Raw genomic sequence first — 22,398 nt, 5'->3', positions numbered from 1 at the left:
TTCTCCAGAAATTAAATTTCCCATGAGTCATCACTGGGTGACAATGGCGGGTCCCAGGGTTGTCGGACACAGGTTGTCGTTGTTTGACACGGAAGTGTTGTCTAATTGTTGAAAGGTCGAGGTGTATGTAGACAATGGTACGGTGAACTCACCGCGCGCTCCCCTCCTCCTCGCCCCACAGATCTCCAGCGACTCCGGTGCCCAGTGCCCCAGTCAGCAGTCACTCGCCGGCGTCGTCCAGGTGCAGAAGTACGCGTCGCGGTGTCGTCGTGTAGTCTGTGCTGTGATGGGGTCCGAGCCACCCTCCGACGACTATGAGCCGTCACTGCGGCAGTGTCTGGTGGTGAGACCTCCTCAAGGCTCGTGCGGCTTCCACCTCAGTCGCACCCAGTGGGACCCGTACCCGTGGGTGAGCGATGTGGAGCCCGGCAGTGCCGCGGACAAGGCGGGTCTGGTGGTCGGGGACTGTGTTCTGGAGGTGAACGGCGAGGATGTCCTAGGGATGAGGATCGGCGCCGTGGCTCTCATAGTGTACGCTAGGGGAGGCCAGGTCCGGCTGCTGGTGTGGAACTCGGGCGTGGAGTACAACGGCGCGATCTGGGTAAGTAACGGCCGTACTTGTATATACCGTACTTGTTATAAATACTATAGGTAGTGTAGTTTACCATGAGCAATGTAATTTAGTGTATCTAGAGTCAATCCTTATGTAGAATTCCGTTAGTCAAATTGTCAAAACATGAAAAACGAAAGTATAAAGATGTTATTTGAGAACCACTCCATAGACCTGAATCAAATTATGTTTTTTGGTCGGGTAATACAGTAGGTAAATATATGCTGATGCTTGATGTCAAATCTTTGCGTGCATACCTTCAATTTGAACCCTCAATCATGAAAATCGGTCGGGTATAAGAGCCAAACGAACTCGGAAAAGAGAAACCAAATTTAACTCCTATAAGAAATACATGGGGAGCAAATTTTGTAGACGTATAAGCCGAGTAGGATCATAGATAAATATATGCCGTTGCTTGTTGGCGAATCTGTGTGTGCATACCTTCAATTTGATACCTCAAGCATGAAAATCGGTAGGGTAGAATAGCCAAACAAACTTGGAAGAGAAAAACCAAATTTAACTCCCAAAAGAATTACATGGGGAGCAAATTTCGTTTACGTATAAGCCGAGTGGGATTATAGATAAATATATGCCGATGTTTGATGGCAAATCTGTGCGTGCATACCTTCAATTTGAGACCTCAATCAAGAAAATTGGTCAGGTAGAAGAGCCAAACGAACTCGGAAAAGAAAACCCAAATTTAACTCCCATAAGAAATACATAGGGAGTAAATATCGTTTACGTATAAGCTGAGTGGGATTATAGATAAATATATGCCGATGCTAGATGGCAAATCTGTGCATGCATACCTTCAATTTGAGACCTCAATCATGAAAATCTGTCGGGTAGAAGAGCCAAACGAACTCGGAAAAGAAAAACCAATTTTTTTAAATACACAAGATGTTTATTTCTTGTCGTTTGTTTAAAAAGGTAAATAAAGTTAGTTTTTTGGATTTACGACATAATAGTACATTCATTTAATTTCTTTGTGGAATAGTACTTGATGGCAATCGATCGACACCCCTCTGGAATGGGTCAGTCCCTCTCAGCTTCTCATGAACAGACGATTAAGGAGCATATTGCCTCAGGTAAGAAATTTGCTTTGTAGAACAACAGATCTAAAGGATCTTAAAGAGAGAGAGGAAACATATCGTAAGAAGTATAAATACAACTAGGATAGAAGGCACAAAGTGCAAACTCTCAATCCTCTTCATATAGGAGACCCAGTTTGGATTGTGGACCTTAGAAGACATGGCAAAATTGTGAAAACCCTGCACAGTGCACAGCCCTCGTTTCCATATTTTGAAACTAATAAAAGGAATGTGAGGAGAAATTAATTCAATCTCAAACTGGCCCCTTATTTAAAATAGGAAAACAGTCAACAAAATTTGTCTGAAAATACACGTCAAACAGAACCATACGACCGTCGAAAGAGAAATACAGTATACACAAACCAAGCTGGTTGAAGAACTATCAAACTTAAGACAGAGGATGTTGTGAGAACAGTTTATTTCATAACACTTGTTAATTTCTGTTAATTTATAATCATATGTTTATTTCTTGTTGTTTGTTTAAAAGTTAAATGAAGTTAGTTGATTTGGATTCATGATATCAAACAGTACATTCATTTAATTTCTTAGTACAACAGTACAGTATTAAATTAGTCCGTAGAACAAAGCTATTATTGAAAGCAACCAATACTAATACTCATGGTAAGCACCAAAAACAACAACCTACACTGGTTGTCAGAGTGACTTGACCTTACTGTTGGAGCCTATCTTCAAATCTGCTGAGTTGTGTTGTGAGAGGCTGGGCAATACACGATCTCCCCTCAAACACCTCAACACGCCTCTCATACAGGATATGTGGCTCACTAGCTCACTGGCCTCAGCTAAAATAGATATGCATTTTTTTCTCCCAAATGTTTCAAACATGGTTTCCCAAACGAACAAGTGTAATGGTGTGCAAATTATTCTCATGGTTGGTTTTGTTTTACAAAAGCGAATTGTTCAACGGCCTTCAAATAACAACAGACCTTATCACTTTGTTTTGTACTTAACAGTAAACAATATCTCTTTATTGACTAGTTTCTATTCAACAGAATCTTCCTTTTGTCGCTTTATCGTAAAATGGTACAAAACCATTACCTACATAGTCTTACTGCTTACATATATATCATATTCATATCCATTACATATTATGTCTTTTCCTGATACGTTCCCATGAAAAAAAATAGGAAAACCACTAACGAATTTTGTGTTTAAGCATTACAACGTTCTTTATTCAAAATAGTTTGACTCAAAATAACTAAAAGTTCGTATATTTCAATTTTTGAACAAAGGTGCTTGCTAAAAAGGTCATATACTGTAAATTATTAAAACTGTTGCAACACAGTTTTCAACATTTAAATCTTAAATAAATTAGTAATGTTTTTAAAACAAAACACAATGAATTCAGACCTCGACCATGGAAATTTTTGCCCAGTTCTGTAACAAGAATTTATTCCAGCGCAACGTTTGTCAGAAGATCGTGATAGTAACTGGCGATGATTGATGCTGGGAACCAGCAAAATGGACGACACGGTCCATGGTTTAGTAGAGAGCCATCGGTCCATCGTGGCGTCAAAGTCTCCAATACCAGCATTATTGTTTCTTGCAGCGCGCTCTGTTTACTTACCCACAACTACACTGATTTGCTCCGTTGAAGAGTTTTTAAACTAGTCACTGTAAACGGGACAAACTGTACGGATCACTGACTCACTTGGGATAATAGTGTACTTTCTTTTCAGGAAACTATTTGAAGATGTTTAATGTTTTTCGTAAAAACCCGCCCTCTCAAGTGAAACTAAAAAGCATAAAAGAGAGTTGGAGTATACCATTATTTTTACTTTTATGCCAGAAACACCTTTTAGGTGTGTATTTTAGGATACAAATAAATACAAGAGGAGTGTGGAACACAGTGAGATGATCTGTTTAGCTTTGAAATTTTAAGTATACGGCTTATGGTGGTGCGTAGCCCTAAAGGAAATTATATTTTAACTACCATTCGCAGGTGCACTAGATCATAAGCTTTAAAATGGCATCTCAAACTGAAAAATCTGTAAGTAGGACGGATGGGAAAGGAATTTAACAGATAAACCACTTATCGTATTAAGCATATAGATTGAAGCAAACATTTTCCATAACTAAAATGCCCAACATTTTCCAAAAGTGGTAGGCCTAAATGGACCAGTATTACCCAGTTCACAAGCTCGGTCGACCAGTACACTCTTTCAAACACATCCTGATTCTGTTTCCTCGTTTCTTACAACAGGAACGACGCTGTACACAGAAAAGCACTTATCCTAATGCATGATAACACAAGCAAATCAATTTTAGTAATGGTCAACCTTGAAAACTTGATTTGGACCGAATATCTGAAAAACTGGAAACATTTTTGATAAGGAAAATCTACTCCAAAGATTTAACAAACTTGTTATATAAGAACCGAATATTTTGACCTCATGGGAATGAATAATTAAAATGTTTCACATAGCAGACAAAAGTAGTTACAAGTCTGCATTTACAAAACATATCTTATATTAATACGTAAGGGATGAACACTACTCCTTCCTTATTTATGAACCAATTTCAACGTTCAAGGAGTTTTGCATTTACGTTTTAGAATTTAAAAGTTCCTACCCTTAAGGGCGTGAGACCCTTTCAAAGGTCGGGTTTTCACCATAAGAATTAAATTGAACAAATTTAAAAACAAACAAAATCAACTGTTTATAAAAAGAAATTTACCAGCTTCTTGGGAGTAAAAATGAATGTTTGTAATATTCAGGAGGTTATATACCAATCCAAATAGTTAATCTGTTTTGTTGGAAGAACAGAAAATTTTTTGAGTTTAAAGTAGAAATATTGAAAACAGGAGGAGGTTAAGAGGAAATCTTATACGTATGAGGAGAAGAGCACTAGAGAGGTCTGGTCTAACAGTAAGGAATCCAGATACACAATCACTTGGAGGGATTAATAATTTTACCAGTTCTGCTATGCAACTTATTTTGCAAGTAAAACAATCATGAAGAATATACAAATCATGTTTTGTCACAGAAAACCTACCTAATGTCAGATCAAATGAATACATGCAAAAAATTTTTACTGGTAACAGCTATAAGTCGGGAAACATTCGTATAAAACACTAAAAAATAAGAAATAAAAAATAAAAAATATTTTTACAATACCTTTTTTATTATTTCAACCCCTTTTTTATAGAGTGAGGGTTTCAATTAGTTACATAAGCTTTGAGTCGAAAATTATGACTGTTATTACTGCAGTTTTAAATAACGCCTGTATAATAACGGTACATCGATGGTTATATGCACAAACATTGTATGTCCAATTTTTTTCACTTTTGACATTTTTATATATTTGGAAAGCTGTAGTCTTCATCTTTCAGATCACACATATTGTATGTCCATATTACAATAGGAAAAATTAATATAAATTCTCAAAATAAAAGTGTTCACTTTGGTATGATGTAATTTTATCCTGCACACTTGTAGCATGTCCAATGATTGCAGTACCAGCTGAACAGAGAAAAACTCATTTAGAGCACAGATATAGTATCTTCGGACTTGCAATGATTGTGCATGAAAATTCAAGGCCTACTATCTCTAGTATTTGTTTTTCATCTTGTAGTATGTCCAAAAATCTGATGATCTCAAGTGCACTCTTATAGTATGTCCACATTTTATTTTACAATTAGGTTAGGTTTAGGACATACAGCATCTGTGCACAACAGAACATAACACCAAAAAAGAATCCGTGAATTGGCTAAAGGTAAATTGGTTTGGGTTTTAAAAAGCAAACCCCTTTGAAATTCTATACAAGTACGAACTTAACAAGGAAATAGAGTTTTTGACTCTTGATGTACGAATGGATTCCGAGACGCCATTTGTCTGGAAACAACAACTTCTCAGTCCAAAGTACACCGAGCCTATTCCGGTTTCCAGCGCCAAGAAAAAGGATTTGATGTACCTACTTAAAGCGGGTGTAATCTCAGAAGCATTCACGCATTTTGTCACTGAAATCCCTAGTTCGGAATCGGCAAGAGATATTGTACTTTACGTCATAGAGGAAGAAGAAGGAAACGAGCCTCTCACTGAAGTTACCAAAAAGAAAGAAGGAAGACGCAGTAGAAGAGATATTATAGGGCAAGAAACCAGAAAAAGAAGTAATGTAAAGAGAGTTTAAGAAAACCAAGGAGGCTAAAAAAAACCAAAGAAAATAAAAGAAATTAAAACTTTATAAGAAAATAAAGTAATGTGTCTAAAGGACAGCACTGTTAAATGAACCCCATAAAGACTGACTCAACAAAATACAGTTTGTACTGTATAGGTACCATTTTACAAAAGGCACTACCTGATTTATTTTGTGCTTTGTTTAATGTTTCGTTTAGGCCTATTTGTGTTTAAGTTTCTAATAGCTGGTAGGCCAAGTAATTTTTATTTTTAAAATGTTAAAAATAAAAGTAGTCTACAATGTAAGACAATAACAGTCATGGGCGTCCGCAGAATTTGGAACAGGGGGCAGCCCCAATATATAGGCCTAACGAACCTCCAGGGGTTCGGGGCCTTCCCCGGGAAAAATCTGAAAATATAGTGTTTTAAAACATATTTTTACGCTATTTTGTAATACATAAAACCAACCAAAACAAAATAGTACATTGTGCATCAAGGACGGTCACCTGAGGGAGTCGTCTTTTTTATGCCAACATTAACAATTAACCAAACAATTATAAAGAAAAAAAAATTATAGTTGGATAAAGCCTAGATAACAGCCAAGAAAGTTTATGTTTTGTTTTCTGAATAGTTTTGTTAAAGTATGAAAGTATACCAAGTATAAAAGATTTTTACATCTATCTGTGAGTCAACTACTTATTTGATTTAAACATCAATTTAAAACATTTTTTAGACATGACCATTTTGAACATACTTTTATAAATTCCTTAAAACCTAAGTGATCACAGAACATTATAGGTATTAAATTTATTTCTAATTTTTTTAGCCAGGGGGCGCCCATGATAACAGTTGTTTAAATTTTTCATTCCTTACTAAAACCATCTAGGGGCAGTTTTTGTATTGCACACTCGTAGCATGTCCATAAATCTGCGCGTTCAGAAGTGCACACATATAGTATGTCCAACATGGTTTGATTTACAAATTATTTGTAAAAATGTGGCTTGAATAAAGATAAAACTATTTATGTAGATGCATTTTTAATAAATGGGGCCAATAAAATTTATTTATTTCAAACATTTAACAGTTTCAGTTTAAGTTTCCCCCATAATACAAACTTTGTTTTTGCGGTTTCCGAAAGTTTACCAAAATGGACATACAACTATTGTGCTTATAACCATCGACATGACAATTGCTCGATTTTGAGTAACAGGCACTCTAGTTAAACATATAATTAATATTAGGATAGTTTTTTTTAGATTAGCAGTTGCGTATATTTTGCTTAGTAATCAGTAGTGTTGATGGTTAAAGCTAAAACAGAATTAGAATCATTGCAGCAAAATGTTATGGCGAGTTAATCCATGGTTCATCCATGGTTCATGTTCGTGGTTCATGTTCATGGTTCATCCATTGTTCATACGACCACTCCTTACTTACAAAGGTACATGTGGTTGAGTATAAAAAATATATATTTCGAGTATCTAATTAGTTTTTACTATAACAAATTCTTTGAGCGATCGATGCACACTTCGCTGCGCATTTTAAGCCGAAAATAAATCTAAAATGAAGTGAGCTGATCCATGTAGCTTTGTAATTAACTAAGCCCAGGTGTTAGGTTTTTCATTAATCAGGAGCATTTATAAAAATACCAAACCTTAAGGACAACTCAGCTTGGTTTCGAACCATCAAAATCTACTGACATCAGGATTGAACGCCGACCTTCTTATATAGATATTACTAGGTGATCACCATAACCACTCAGGCGTTATAGTTATTGTTGTATGATATATTTTTGTTCAAAGGTAATTATGAATGAGAAAGTCCACTCCGGATGACTTGACACTATAAAATAGGTGCATAAAATTGAGGCAAGGAGCAAGAACAAATAAACCATGACTCCGCTTGGCGTGGAAGGTCCCAGTCATAATTAAGTGTAATATCTACCCGCCTTGGCCCACAAACGAGGTAAAAACTCTTCGCTTGTTGACTCGGTTGAGTGCTGAGGCCAAAGCATTTCGGTCATAAGGTGTTTAAAATCTACCTTAGCATAAATGTTTGAGATATTGTAAAAATTAAACTACATACAAGGTATATGCAATGTTTGAATATTTTCTTATGTTTCGAAACAAAATTTTGTTTTTTTATGAAACAGAGGGATGGGACAAGTTGTGAGAGACAATATGGACAGAAGCTGTGCCGAGAGGTGCGCCGGTTGCGTTCGGAGGTTGGTTCGCTTTCTACAGTGAGTTACTAGGTACACGGAAGTAGTAGGTCAATCTCCCAAAAGCGTCGGTTGTTCTACGTAACCGATCGCAATGTATATTTACGTAAGTCTCACCACAGTAGCAAGGAATCTGTATCTCTCGTTCAGCTGTTCATTCTTTCGTCATGATGTTCCAGTCCAGTGAGCTAAAACCCTACTGGACTGAGGCTGTTTTAGGACTTTGTCCTCTTCAGCCATTGCTACGTATCTACTGATGTAGCTCTTCGGTTTTTGTTTACTTCCTGAATTGTCGACAGTCTATTCCAGAACGAGTACGGTACGGACCATACTGAAAAAGTTGTAGCTTTTTGATGCTCTAAACTGGAGAAACTGGACCGAGACGTCTTCAACAACCAGATTTTGTTAAAGAGTGCTAGCTAAAGAGACAACCGGTCGTAGTAGTAAAACTATACAATACATCACACCCCGTTCTAAAATAACCCTTCACTCTTATTTGTGTTGAAATACACCCAGCCGTGTCACCAAATTAATTGGTGATTTATATCCTATAGTACTTGGCAATATTCTGATCATTACGTTACAAGGGACCCCTGGGCTGGAGCCCCCAGCGAGCCAAAGGCGAGTACACTTATAATTCAAGAAACGTGAAGTAGTATAAATATGGTAGTGAGGAAGCGACTTGCCAGCAGAACCTCATACCATGATGACGAAAATATAGATAATGTAATACGCATTTAGCAACTCAAAAACTGAGATCAGCACGACGTGATCTTTGATGCAAATATCGAGGAAGAGCCTTGCAGCGTGTCGAGGATGCCCTCTCGACTCTCGACCTGAGGTGCTAAGGTCAACACCTTCGAGGGAACGTGCATGCAAAATACGAAGCAATATGCTAGTATAACAATATACGGTATTACATTATGGTTTCAAACATATCTGGAGCAGCTTTCAAAATGTGTAATAAATTGATGAATTTTATAGGCATCACATTTTATGCTATTCACTCCATGATCACTAACCTCATCTGTCTGAACATTGACTATGTGCCATTAGTCAATGGTTTTAACAAAAACATTCATCACAATTGAAGACGTAAAGTAAATAAAATATTTGCCATATAATTTTCAATCTATTAAGAGAAATGTCAGATAAAAGAAATCTTTTGGAGATCCGAAACTGAGATCGTCGATCCGAAGGACGAATGTCCGTGGGTAATCTTGCGTGAAGGCCGAGACGGTCTCTGACCTCTACAGACTACAGACTGCTGGCTCCAGGATGAAAAGAGCAGACTTAAGACGAAACCCCGCAGACCGAAAACTGTATCCTACTAGCTGCAGACTAAAAAACCGCAGACATACTGCAATTCTTCAGACTACAAACTTCATACTACATACTGAAATGGACATGGAGGGGGTTATCCTACCTACGGGATTCGGCAACTTCTGCACTGACTCCACGCAAGGGAGTCACAAGTACAGCCGTTTTTCCAGCTACCAACTTCAGCAGGGGCTGCACCCTGAAGAACACAGGCACTAAAAACTCGCACACAATTCACAATTTAGCAGCCATATTCGTCAGCCAGGAAACCCCGTAAACTAAAAACCACATACTACAGACTACAAGGAACAGACTATACCTGCCACAGAGCGGCCAATGTGATTGTCAGGTGATCAATGTCGGTTGTTAGGTTGAGAAACTCTGTATATGTCAAGGATTGCAGTTTACTGCTCAATAGATAACACTTGTTGGTAGAATATTGACGGGTCTCTGTCTAGTTGAGGGACGATTGAGTTATTATGTGATTCTGTTCGTCCTTGTTTGTATTGTAACTGCAACGAAGCTAAAGTATCATGTTGTGTGCGTTACATGTTCAGGCAGACTGTGATCTAGTCAACACTGGCTCTGGTAGATCTTTTCATTTATGATAAAAATGTTGTTGTAGCAATTAGCTATAAGCTGATAACGATATAACGTGGGTTCATATGGTGCTTTTCTTGTTTTTCATCACGTATCGTAAATGTAACATCATGGTGTAGTATTAAAGGATCGGCCAGAATGCGCCTAGGAGGATTAAACATTGGGATTAAACAATGTTTAATCCTCCTAGGAATGCGCTACTTCCTAACCACTGGAAAAACTACACTACAAGATGGATAAACATTTTCAATGGTTAAGTGATATTGCGGTGTACACTTTTCAAATATTATAAACAGAATTTCACGTGATGATAGTGGTATAGTGTTACATCTCAAATCATATAGGAAGGTGATATTACCACTACCTCTGTAATAATACTGCTTTTACTTGCGAATTGATGTGATCAGCATTTTGATGCAATACATTATATGTGGCAATTCATCGTCAAACACCATTAATAGAATATTGCGTAGTAGCGTTAATTATACTGTGAATTAATACAGTACATAACATTATATTCTGTATTGTATGCAATTTCAACTTTCAACAATTGTTCCATTATAAAACTAAGCCTAAAAGGTACTGCGGTTCTGCTAATTAAAGACGTGTTGTACAATGAATTTGGTAACTTAACTACAAGAAAGTCATAGGACAAATATGTGAGATAACTCGTCATGGACGTTATGTACCAATTGCCCTTATTCTGATATAGTTTTTATAACTCGCTTAATTAATTGTACTCCAAACTGCATAAGGAATTCAACGGCTAAAATATCAAATACTAAATAAACAATAACCAAGAAATATGTTACTTTTGACTATTCTTTTTATTATTATTTGAATCTTGGTTTTGCCTAAAAGTTTGTTTCAAAATGTACTCTTTTACAAATGTTTATTAATCAGTGATTACAATTTTGGCCAAAGTTCTCAAAGGATTGGCCCTTGTAAGTGTATTTTAATTGTTGCAGAGTTGGTTGCCATTTTCGTCATTGATTGGTATTCTGTTTATATACTTGATGGTAATGAACCACAAACTTTCAGTGTATATTTAGTCTAATGAACGTATATGCAGATTTCCCCGCTTCCTCTAGTTCGGACGTTAACGTCTTCGACGCAGGAAACATTCCATATCCTCCCCGAGCATAAAAAGCGAAACCCGCGAGAGTGAAAGTAATTATTGAAGGTAAAATTTATAGCGAGTTTCGTTCCGCTCTCTTCGGGTGCGGTGGCGGCGTTGATGCGTGTCTCCGCGGTGCGTCGGTCGTCCGGCGTCGCGGCGTCTCTCTCCCGTCCTCGGCGTCGCCACGGATACGGTGTGAGGCGATGCGTGACAACAGTTACTGTTGACTTGGCACCTTGACATGTACAATTGTTCAGGCATTAGACAAATTATCCACTAGACATTAGTCAAGGTTTTCGGTTCAAGTCAAGTACAAATTTCTAGAGTTTAGAGCATGGCGGTAATAAGAGTGGTTTAAGATCTTTCTACGTTCAATGCTAAAAGACAATAAGGAGTTTTGTAAATAGTAAATCAGCTCAGCATGTTTGCATGTAAATGATATGCGACGTTCACAAAACGTGTAAAAAGTATTCATTTGATAACTCACAATATATTTCCTTAGAAATCCTTACTCGTAAGTTCTGCTGTTGGTGTAGTGAGGAAGATTTTTATTTTATTACTGTGGGACCAACAGTTTGTCTGAAACCAATAGTGGACACCTAACGTGATTCACCCTCTATAGATACCACTATTGACACTTTTACCCCAATGCCACTCTCTGGGATGACAAGATGGGTGAAGTGTCAATGGCAGCTGAGAGGAGGCGATGATCCTGTAGCCCAGAGTGACCTTGGAGCTAAGGCTGGTCGTGGTCGTGGGATACGCCCTATCTGACGTCCAAGGACTCGCCAGCGCCTGTGGGATGAGGAACAACGATCAGGTGATCTGACCAATCTTGCCGCTCCAGAGCACTTTAATTATCGGCTGATTGTCAAAACCAACAAGGATATAACCCCTACTGTTAGTCTAGTTTTTCCTCACAACCGATATTTTCCTGGTGATAAATATTGGCGCAGGCAATAACAAAATATCTGCAAACCAGTATTCTAGAATCTAGATGAGGCGAGTGTATATGTGTGCTTACATAGCCCGATATCTTACATATCAAACGTTTCTTAGAATGTAGCGTCACTACTTTTTCAACTGCTCTTTAGTGTTTATTAACGCCATTATTATAATGAAATTTACAGTGCATCATCTTATGCAAAAGATATTCATGTCATTCTATGCTGAGGTTTGTTTCATAAACTGGATGTTTAGTTGTAACATTGGCAGGCTTAGTAGTTTAATTATATGGGATTACAGAAAGATTAGCTTTCGCGGTTCACAATTTTTTCATCGAATGTTAGTTCGTAATCAGATTTCCGGATTGTCAAAACCTTCATGGATCGTATTAAAATCTGCATTAGGTTCTCTTTGTTACAAAGTATACTTATGTGAATGTGACTTGCAGTACCAACGATATTATGTCACCATTTTATTTAGAATGGCTAGAGCCATGAATTGCAATGTATGTGCAATAATCGTACAGGTACCGCATTGAAGACTTCGACTCTTCATTAGTATACTACGTATCCAGAAGTCACAGAAAATTGACCAAGTCCACATTCTTAACATGCAAAACTTAAATTTATCAGCATCACGAACAAAGTTAATCTAAACATAAATTTTTGACAAAAATTGCAAATGATTTATAATTTGATGACTTATTGCACTTACTTAATACTGTGGTCACTGGTACCCCAAATTGTACTTGGCCTCTCCATCACACTGCCTCCACACCTCTTTGAATCTTGCGTCCTCCTTCCTTCTTCCCAGTTTTCGTATGTCCTTTTCTACTTGGTCCTACCATTTTAGTTTCGATCTACCAAGAGGTCTTCTTCCTTCTGGGATGTTCTCCAGTAATTTCTTTTGTAACGAGTTGTCTTCTTTTCTTAAGACATGTCCTGCCCTTCTCATCCTTCTACTTCGTACCTCAGCGACAATATCCGGATCTTTAAATAATTATCCGTGTTCCCAATTATGCTTTAGTCTCCAGTGTCCATCTTCAAAAGTAACACTCTTCTTAATATCTTGTGTCAAATAGGCTACTATCTTTTTTTTGTTTACTTAAAATCCTTATGGAAAGTAAAACTATTCCAGATTGCGTGCATAATGAAAATAGTCCAATCAGTACGGTATGAACTTACCGTACTGATTGAACTAATTTCATCATGTTTATTAAGTAAAACTATTCTAGATTGCGTGCATGATGAAATTATATTAGGTAAATACCATTTTGTTTAAAGGGATATTTTTTACGTGTAGTACTTCTTTTAAGTGGAGAACCAGAGTTACAAGATATCTATTTTTAAATCAAAATGGTCTAGTATAAGCTGAGGCCAGTTTCGAACCATCAATCGAGTTAGTGTGTACTCATATGAGGGTGACCAAACAACACGCCCCTTATTTGAGATATCGCCCGTAATGTACCATGAAAGGACGGGCTTTAATTGCACCAACTACTCCAGGGAGCCACCCGATAAGTCCATTAACTGACTCATTAGACTGTATAATTGAGTATTTTTTGTTAGGTTAGGCTTGGTTAATTTAGGTTAGGATGTTAGGATAGGTTAGGATGACACGTAAACTGAGTTATTCCTTCTGCCAGCAACTCACGCCTCTAGCTTGGGCTTGGCGCAACTGAGGAACATTGTTGGGACCCTTTGAGGGTTTGGTGCAATTAAGGAACTCTTTGGTTCAATTAATGCACGACCACATGAAAGGTTCAGCCTCTGTAACGACATGTGAAGGGTGATATGTTCTTACCACGCTAACACTGTCCCTACTTGTTATGTTGTAGAGTTCTGGTAACGGCCCGACCCCGCTGAGTCTCCAGAGACTAGCCTCGTGTCTGCACAGCGTGGTGTCGCTGCTGGAGTGTCCAGTGTGTCTGGAGACCATCCCTCCGCCAGCCTTCCAGTGTTGCAACGGTCACACCCTGTGTGGCGTGTGTCGCTCCCTCACTGACCGCTGCCCCGTGTGTCGCGTGGCTCTCGGACCCCGTGGTCGGTGTCTGCTCGCCGACAAGCTGCACATGCTCTTCACTTCGACGTTCCTCCACTCCGGAGGCAAAAAGCAGAAACGATCTAAGGTAATTTGACAGATTATTGCAAACACTAGTTAATTACATCAAAGAGAGCTCTAAAATTAGTAGTCGGTGTTTTAAAAACGGCTATGTATATAAGGGTCAATGTATTGTATTTGAAAAGATAACTTTTATTAGAGTTATCAGAAAAGGAAAAGTCTTTAAACCAAAATTCACAAACAAATTAATGGACTTACGCACACTAATGTATTTTATTGTTTTGCTATATTACAGGCGTGGCGGGGACAAACACCTAAGCTACACCTGCCTTCTCGTCTCTTGCCTCGCACAGTTCCCACCCCTAGCCTGGGCTGCGGTGACGACCCCCGGGTGTGTCCCTGTCCTCTGCCGCAGTGTGAGGGTCTGATCCGCGGCGGAAACCTACTGACTCACCTCCAGACACACGACGGCCCGCTGGTCCAGTACTTCTGTAAGGAGTCCTCCACTCAGCTCCGGTTCCCAGTGACGCGACTGACGACTCTGACCGACGCCCAGGGTGTCACATTCCTGCTGCACGTCGTCCCCGCGCCCGACGGCCTCGCGCTGCTGTTGTGGCTCTGGGTGGCGCTCCCCGCTGCAGCACACTACCGCCTCCAGCTAGACCGCCCCGGCCGCGCTCCTCTGGTGCGCCCCGCGGTCTTCCCCGTGTCCTGGGGCCCCAACAAAGTCATAGACTCAGCCGCTGACCGATGCGTGGTCCTGGACGACTGTGATTTCGATACGAACTGTACCAAAGTAAAAATATCAATACTCTCAGATCAAGATTAGTCTCGGAATTAGCCTCGTGATACAGTGACTAAGGATTTTGTGATCTTATAAGTAGTGTTATTGACGTGTTTTGTAGTAAAATAATATTTATTAATACTGTATGTGTTAGTCATAAGTTTTTGTACAAAAGGAGATTACTGCAACCAATGCGCTCATAATGCATAATGCTGTGAATAAAATTGTAATTTTTCAAAACCGTCTAGTAACCATACGGAATTTTCCCATATTCCTTTTGTTAACTAAGCAATTTAGATACACTTAGATACTACTTAGGATGTGACTCAATAGCCCATGGAAAACATAAGGTTATGTATTAGTGTATAATGCGTTTTTTCAGTTTTATCAGAGACCAATTAAACAAGTGAGTATTCAAAAAAGTCAATTTTTGTACAAAACTAAACTTTTCTCAGCGAGTCAGTCAAGACCATTAAATGTTAAAAAGTTCCATCTTAAAATGTCATCAGTATATATTGTGTATGTACTATAGACTTTTTAATTTAACCAGCTTTTAAATTGTCAATGTCACTTAAAAAAATTGGAAAATTGAAAAAAATTTTGAAAATCTGTTTAGTATCATTGGTGAAGATCTAGGTAAGAGGTAAATAAATTAAGTTGCCTATGTATATTTTTTTCTTCAGTGTGAAAGGTTCATTAAAATAAACCACATACTCGTCATGAAAAAGTAAAGTCCACATGTGTATCAACAATATTTAGCTCTTAGCGGCTCTTAGCTAATAAAAAAACCAAGAGTCCTTGAAACAAGTTTGGTTTGTATAAACTCTACGGAAACGTTCATTAATTTGACAAAAACCGGACCAGCCAACAAGCAGCCTTTTTGTGAACACCGTTCCTCGGTTCCGGCCTGGTTGACATTACTCAACAGATCTGGGCGATAAGCAAACAACGACAAGACAAGGTAAAGCGGTGGAAAGCGTGATGGTGACCCAACAACCAGTTACGTCATCTCACCTTAGATCAGCTGATTGTGCCGTCACTGTGTCATATACAATACGGTCATGTACCAATGTGCTACCAATACCGTAACATTGCAAGAAGGCTGGGTCCAGGCAGTCAATAGGATTGTACAGTTTGTTGTATCAGTCACCAAATGTTTGATATCTTTGGCCAAGGGATAGTTTCAGTTAATGCTCAGCTCAGTAATTTATAGAAACATCGGACTTGTCGGTAAAGACAATCCAGCTCTCTACTACAAATACGTCTGTTTCGTCTGGGTTGCAGAGTCGAGCTTACCTAAGGTTTATATTAACCTTGGAGCTTACCCACCTTAACACCTCGGGGGAAACCGTTCTCAATGAGGCTCAAGGTCTGGAATTTAACCCTAAAGTCACATGAATGATCCACGAGTCACAAGGTAAAGCGCATTAATACTTTAATACTCAAATAATTTTCAATGGAATTGCGACCATACAAAGTAGGTATTTTAAACCAAGTATGAATGGAGATGAGTGTTGCACCTACCCACAATGATGCGAAATCGAGTTAACATATTCTTCTATTTTCGGGATGACAGCATACCACTTACTGCTTAAGAAGTGCGAATTTAAGTTTAGTTAGAACCCCACACTATTCAATATGCAAGTTTTTAATGTCCTACAAAACAATGATAGTCAAAAGAAGGTTTAACCTCCAAAAAATCCGAAAGTATTGCAAACTTTGCACTCTCTGATGAAGATTATACCAAGTCCCCATAAATATGAGGCGAGTTCTAGCGGCAATTAGCGAAAATAGGGCACCTTTTTTGGTTTTTGGCTAAAATTTTGAGATCTGTTGTCAGGGTGCGAACAATGGTACAAACTAAAGTACAGAACAAATTGCCAAAATGCCAGTTTGAGAAAAAATGCCATATTTTAGTGCCGTATAACTCGGTAACCGTTAGGAATAACATAAAAGTGTATGTATCATTTTTGTGGGTAATTTTTATTTAGTATACGGATACTTTTAGCTCCGACAAACAGTTCTCGAGATTTTAGCCAAAAACAAAATGATGGGCCCTATTTTCGCTAATTTCCACTACAGACCGCCTCATATTTATGGGGACTTCTGGCGTAATCTTCTCTAGGTACCTAGAAATATGTGTGCAAAGTTTCAAAACTTTCGGATTTTTTCGGGGGTTGGGTCATTACCATTAATTTTTATATATTTTGACTGGACTATAGATCGAACCTATGAAATAGGAGAGAATCAATTATTTTTCACCACACTATGATGTTTTTAGCTGTTCGTCATTTGGGGACCGAACAGGTTTTTACATCCCTTGGGCCGCAGAATCAGCTGTCCGCTTACTTTCTCAAAACATAAATGCATATTAAATAAACAATAGCCTTGCAATGGAAATGATTATTGTCACCGCTGCCTTAGCAACTATTTATTATTATTTTTGCTGATTCCTCAAATTATTTCTCCACATAACCTTAAAGTTGTAGTTGTGTTGACTATCAGTGTGCTATTGTGGTGAATAGTGGTAATATGGTATAGTGTGGTGAAAAATAGCTTCCGTACCATGGACCGAAATGGTTTTGCAGCTCTCGATCGTTTTACGTTCTCGACTTCGTCTCGAACTTGAAAATTATCTCGAACCGGCAAATCCTCATTTCGGCCCTAGGTACGAAATATACTATTTCTTTATCAGCTGGTGCTAGCTTTGCCAGACCGATTTCTTTCTTGGGAAATTCTGCTAAATTAGTTGGAGCATTAGACATAGACTAATTCTATTATTGTATGCAGACAAGATTTACCTTGATTGACTATCAAAAGACTATGGCCTTTGACTATGAGCAAAGGAAGAGGCGAAGGCATTAACCTGAAGGAGAAGTTGAAGGAGTTCATGTAGATATACTCGTTACTCTTCAAAGCTTATATCCGCATTCTCCTTCTGTGCACCCTGTTGGTGTGTGTACTGTAGGCTTCCACGAATTTGTGTGATGACTCTTGAAGGCTAGATGCTCCATCCCTGATCGATTTACTCAGGTCTTTTCTCTAAGCGGCCCATATAAAAAGATTAATTGCCATGTAAGGTATTCCGTTGTCTATATTATAGTTATTTAGGTGAATGCAGGCTACTGACTACTACCATAGATTAAAGGAGTAAGGAGTAGACAGACATAAGGAGTAGAGTAGATTAAAGGAGTAGTGTCTACTCAATTAATCTATGCTACTACCTTAGACTATAATAGTCAATGCTGCTACTGTCTCTCTTGAATTAATTTACAATTTAGTGCTATCAAACTTATATCAGATCAAACGATGCACTGTTCAAGATAGTTTTTCATATGTGATGAAATTCTTTGCTTTAACATACCATTGAGTTTAACTATCTGTGACTTAAACCTAAATTAAAGAGTAGAGATGTTCACCATGCTGCACAAAAACTATTTTACCATTATACTTAGGGAACTATTAAAGGCTATGAATATTTTACACTACAACCGTGCAGAGTTCATGCTTCTTTATATAGACTAGTGTTAGGGCTTGTACCATTGTATGGCAGCGATATATGATATAACAAGAACTCAGTGCGGCTGTAGTACTGTAATATGCTGTTGTAGACATCACACCAACACCAGCCTTGGCCTGGAACACGACACCACGATCCTTCCTGCATTACACCATTACATGACACCTACCGTCTACAACTGCTGCCGTCGAAAATTTCTAAACCCTCACGTTACTTTAACGTAGAAAATATACACGTTATGTTACAGTTTAAAACAGTTTTGTACATGGGATTAACAGTTTTCGTTTTAATCGAAAATCGAATATTCCCTATGCCATTTATTATAACGGTATAGAAATTGGACTAACTTCCGAAGGTCAGGAAACAACAAACTTCACAGTACTACATGTGGTTGACTTCTTCCACATTCGTCGTACACCATAGGTAAATAGTAGTTTACGCAACGATCGCGGAAAGATAGGTTGACGACACGAGTAGATATCTAAGCTACGAGCCTTGGTGAGTGCCTTAAAAACTTTTACTAATGTCGTTAAGACTATTTACGCGTGTTGTGTACACTGTTTTATCTACGACAGGTTTTAGTTACTAACAATCACTACTCATAACTAAGAGGGGGAGCGAGCTGGTGTAGTGGTTAGAATGAGGGACTTCGGTCCCTGGTGTCCCGGGTTCAAATCATGGATTTTATCTAATGCCGCAGCCCGCAACCCCTAGGTCTAGCCTGAAGTATTGTGGAAAACAATCCCCAGGCTCGTGCCTAGCATCCTAGGACAAAAACTCATAACTGCGAGAGGTTATGTTTTCGTTTATACACTCTCATTGCCACTGACAGTGATGCAACGAATCATTGTACCAAACACTAATAGCACCACTCACAAACAATTAAATTGGTAAATACATTTACCAACGGCCGTTTCAGCTCAGTTCTTAGATTTGAAAAGATTCACTTAACAGCATTTACATAACGTTTACTTACTTAACAGCATTGTCTTACTTACTTAACAACACGAGTATAGGACCAATGAGGTTCAAAGATTGATGGAAAAGAAGTAAAATTGTAATGTTTTGAACTTCAACTAATCAGCTATGCCTAAACACTGAAGTAACATCTGTTAAATTGCAATTCACATTGTAACCGTTATAAAATTGGTCAGCATAACAGGATCTTTGAAAATGGAATCTAGAAATAAACTAAACACGAGGGAACGAAGCCCGAAAGACGATTACCTTGTTAGTCACCATTTTCAGGTGTGCTATATCTTAATCTTTAAAATGATACATCAATCGTAAAAATCGGTTATGAACGACGGCTGGAAAAGGGATGTTACCCCTACAGAAACCCCTTATTGTATTAGGTATATAGATAGATTGTACCTAAGGCACCCACGGGTAGACTCAAGGCTCTGGACCGGTCCTTGTTTACTTCAGGAGATGGATCACTTTCTTGTTGCGTCACTCCTGAACTTTCACCTCCGCTTACACACACACAGCTCCAGTTGTGGTTCGGTAATGTTATCATTCATTAATTACAAAGGTGGAACATACAAGGACATACAAGTAATATCCTGGCATGGTCATTTAGTCATTTTTTCTAACTTCACAGATAGGGTGATCTTGATCCAAGAACGAGGCGTGAAATGTGCTATGAAGGTTAATTAAGTATGATTAATCTACCAGTTTTATATGATTTGAGTCCATATCTATAACGTGCTCACGAGACTGCTTAATTCGACTTGAAGGAATTAAAAAAAAACTTGTTTTCCTATAAATCAATTTTCTGAATTAAGTAAAAGCCAAAAAACATATTTTTTCGCCTTAAGTTTATAAAAACATACTTTTTTGCGCCCTACTCAAGCTTGGATTTCTCAATGCATCGTTGCTGAACGCCCAAGTCCCTATACCATTGCATTGAATAGCGCCATGAAGAGCGCTAGGTGATTACATCGCTATCCTTAAAGTTTTTAATAAACTAACTGCAGAATCTCGTTTTTAAGAATCTATTGCACTTTCCCCATTAAACTTATGATAAAAAAAACAGTATTTTAACATGTTTACCAACTTTTGAGCCCAATATTTTTTAATGATCAAAATTAAAAAAAAACGGCAAAACTACAATAATGTTTAACGAAAAACATGACACCAAGATTGCTTAAATCGGTTCATAATTGAGGCTACAAACAGAAAGAACTAAAACCCTTGCATTTGCGTGCGCCAGACGGGTAGAGTGCAGCCTTAAATGCAATAAACAAAATTATCGAACTGATTTATAATGAGCTTTTAAATCGCAGACCTGTAAGTGCATTTACTCAGTTGTCATGTATTGTAAAATTATATGGCAGTGCATCTTATGATATAGGCTACAAATAGCATAAATTTGTTCTATTTATTTATGATCTTATAAAACCTTAAATAATCTTACAAGAATTTAACACGGCCTGTCAGTGTATGGTATTACATCACAATAAAAACATACTTTAAACATTGTAGGCCTATGGTGTTTAGGGAATTGTGAAATGAAACTGTTGCGCCGGACGATGCAGAAATGAAAGCTGCAAAACATCCAGGCATCTTGATCACAGTCCGTGGAAGGAAGGCGCCAATCAAATTCAATCTGCGGCTTCTTTTTAAGAGACAGGCAAGAGATTTCCCTGTTTTATTTTTTACTTGACTTAACTAACTGGTATACTAAAAATATGCGATTAAAAAATTCTGTGAAAGAAAAAACAGCACATATAAATCAAAATCACATAGGCCTATGTGTTACGAAAATAAATAATGACTACGTAATATAATTATTGTATTATAGTTTTCAAGTTTACATGGTATAAAACACATTTTGGGCCTTGGGTATGGTTGCTCAATACAATGACAAGGATAAAATTGTTTTAACTTCTTACCCAAATAAAATAACAGTACACCATAGGTAAACTGATGAATTATCAATTTAAAAATAATTGCTCGTTCTTTGTAGTACGGTACACTTCAGAATCTGAGTTAGAAAAAATGTCATGCCTATAAAAGCTGTATTAAGTCAAGTGATTGTTAAATAAATGATTTCGTTCAAAGCATAAATTAAAATCTAACTTTTTGAATTCGGGATTGAAAATTTACAAGTTTTATCAATACGTATAAAGACTTGGTGAGTATAGCAATGCATTGCATATATAATAAATTTGCCATATAATAAGTTTAAGGATCATTGATCAAACTTATGGTCTTGTTTTGATGCGCCAATCACCTTGGATAAGACCTCAGACACGTAATGACTTACAAGGTGTGGTGTTGCGTTTGTAATGGAACTTGTCATGACAATTTGTAAAGCATTATACAATCATTGGGGTATATTTAAAAGCAGGTTATATTCTTACAATAAGTAATGGGAATAGGGTTGAGTGCATTATGTATACGATAATATTTTAAGTATGTTAAAATATACCAAATAATTATAATCTACATTTCCTAAACCTCTTCGTCTATCATTTTCGTCAAGTTCTAACACATAACTTCCTGACTTGATCGTACATTCATTCTCTGGGATCTAAATTATTATACTTTTTTTTGTCTTGAAGCGGAATTTATACGGAATAGGAAATTTCCACGATGGCCTGAGGTAGATCGTCTGTGGTTTGGCACAGAGTCGCCGGCCCAGGGTCAGGGCTGCTATCCAAGTCATCAGAGTGGTTCAGTTCTATCTTACAGAAAAAAAACTGAGTCACATTATTACATTGGTGGGAAATCCTCACCTGCATTTTAACAAAACATATCAAATACTAATAGTAGTTGTCTATCATAGACTGTCATTGTGTATAGAACCGACAATGTTAAATTTATTTTAACACAGATAGTTTGATTTATTCCCATTACAGTCTACATACTTACGTATGTTTAATGTATACAAAATAAACTGTACTCCAAAACTGATTAAAAAAAGAAAGGGACCCTGTTCTTAAAACAAAGCACTGTATCAAGGTTCACAAAACGTTGCAGGTTAGATTA

At 37.8% G+C, this 22,398-nt stretch overlaps 1 protein-coding gene across 1 annotated transcript; it reads left to right on the top strand.

Moving 5' to 3' along the window:
* Nucleotides 1-216: 216 nt before the first annotated feature.
* On the top strand, nt 217-15,093 carry LOC128983040 (uncharacterized). Its single transcript, XM_054402169.1, has 3 exons — nt 217-601; nt 13,875-14,165; nt 14,394-15,093. Exons 1-3 carry the CDS (start codon nt 287-289, stop codon nt 14,925-14,927), a joined length of 1,140 nt encoding a protein of 379 aa, XP_054258144.1. The 5' UTR covers nt 217-286; the 3' UTR covers nt 14,928-15,093.
* The last annotated feature ends 7,305 nt before the right edge of the window (nt 15,094-22,398 follow it).

Source organism: Macrosteles quadrilineatus, unplaced genomic scaffold (genome assembly GCF_028750875.1).
Source record: "Macrosteles quadrilineatus isolate MER2022 unplaced genomic scaffold, UCM_ALF_1.0 Scaffold_1__1_contigs__length_201487025, whole genome shotgun sequence".
Lineage (NCBI taxonomy): Eukaryota > Metazoa > Arthropoda > Insecta > Hemiptera > Cicadellidae > Macrosteles > Macrosteles quadrilineatus.
The sequence above is the reverse complement of the archived record's forward strand: the minus strand, read 5'-3'. Positions and strand labels throughout refer to the sequence as shown.

Bases quoted from the DNA above. Each gene is read 5' to 3' on its own strand.
- LOC128983040 (XM_054402169.1), top strand. From the start codon at position 287: ATGGGGTCCGAGCCACCCTCCGACGACTATGAGCCGTCACTGCGGCAG. The intron at 602-13,874 runs GTAAGTAACGGC...GTTATGTTGTAG, and splicing joins AGTACAACGGCGCGATCTGG to AGTTCTGGTAACGGCCCGAC. The intron at 14,166-14,393 runs GTAATTTGACAG...GCTATATTACAG, and splicing joins AAAAGCAGAAACGATCTAAG to GCGTGGCGGGGACAAACACC.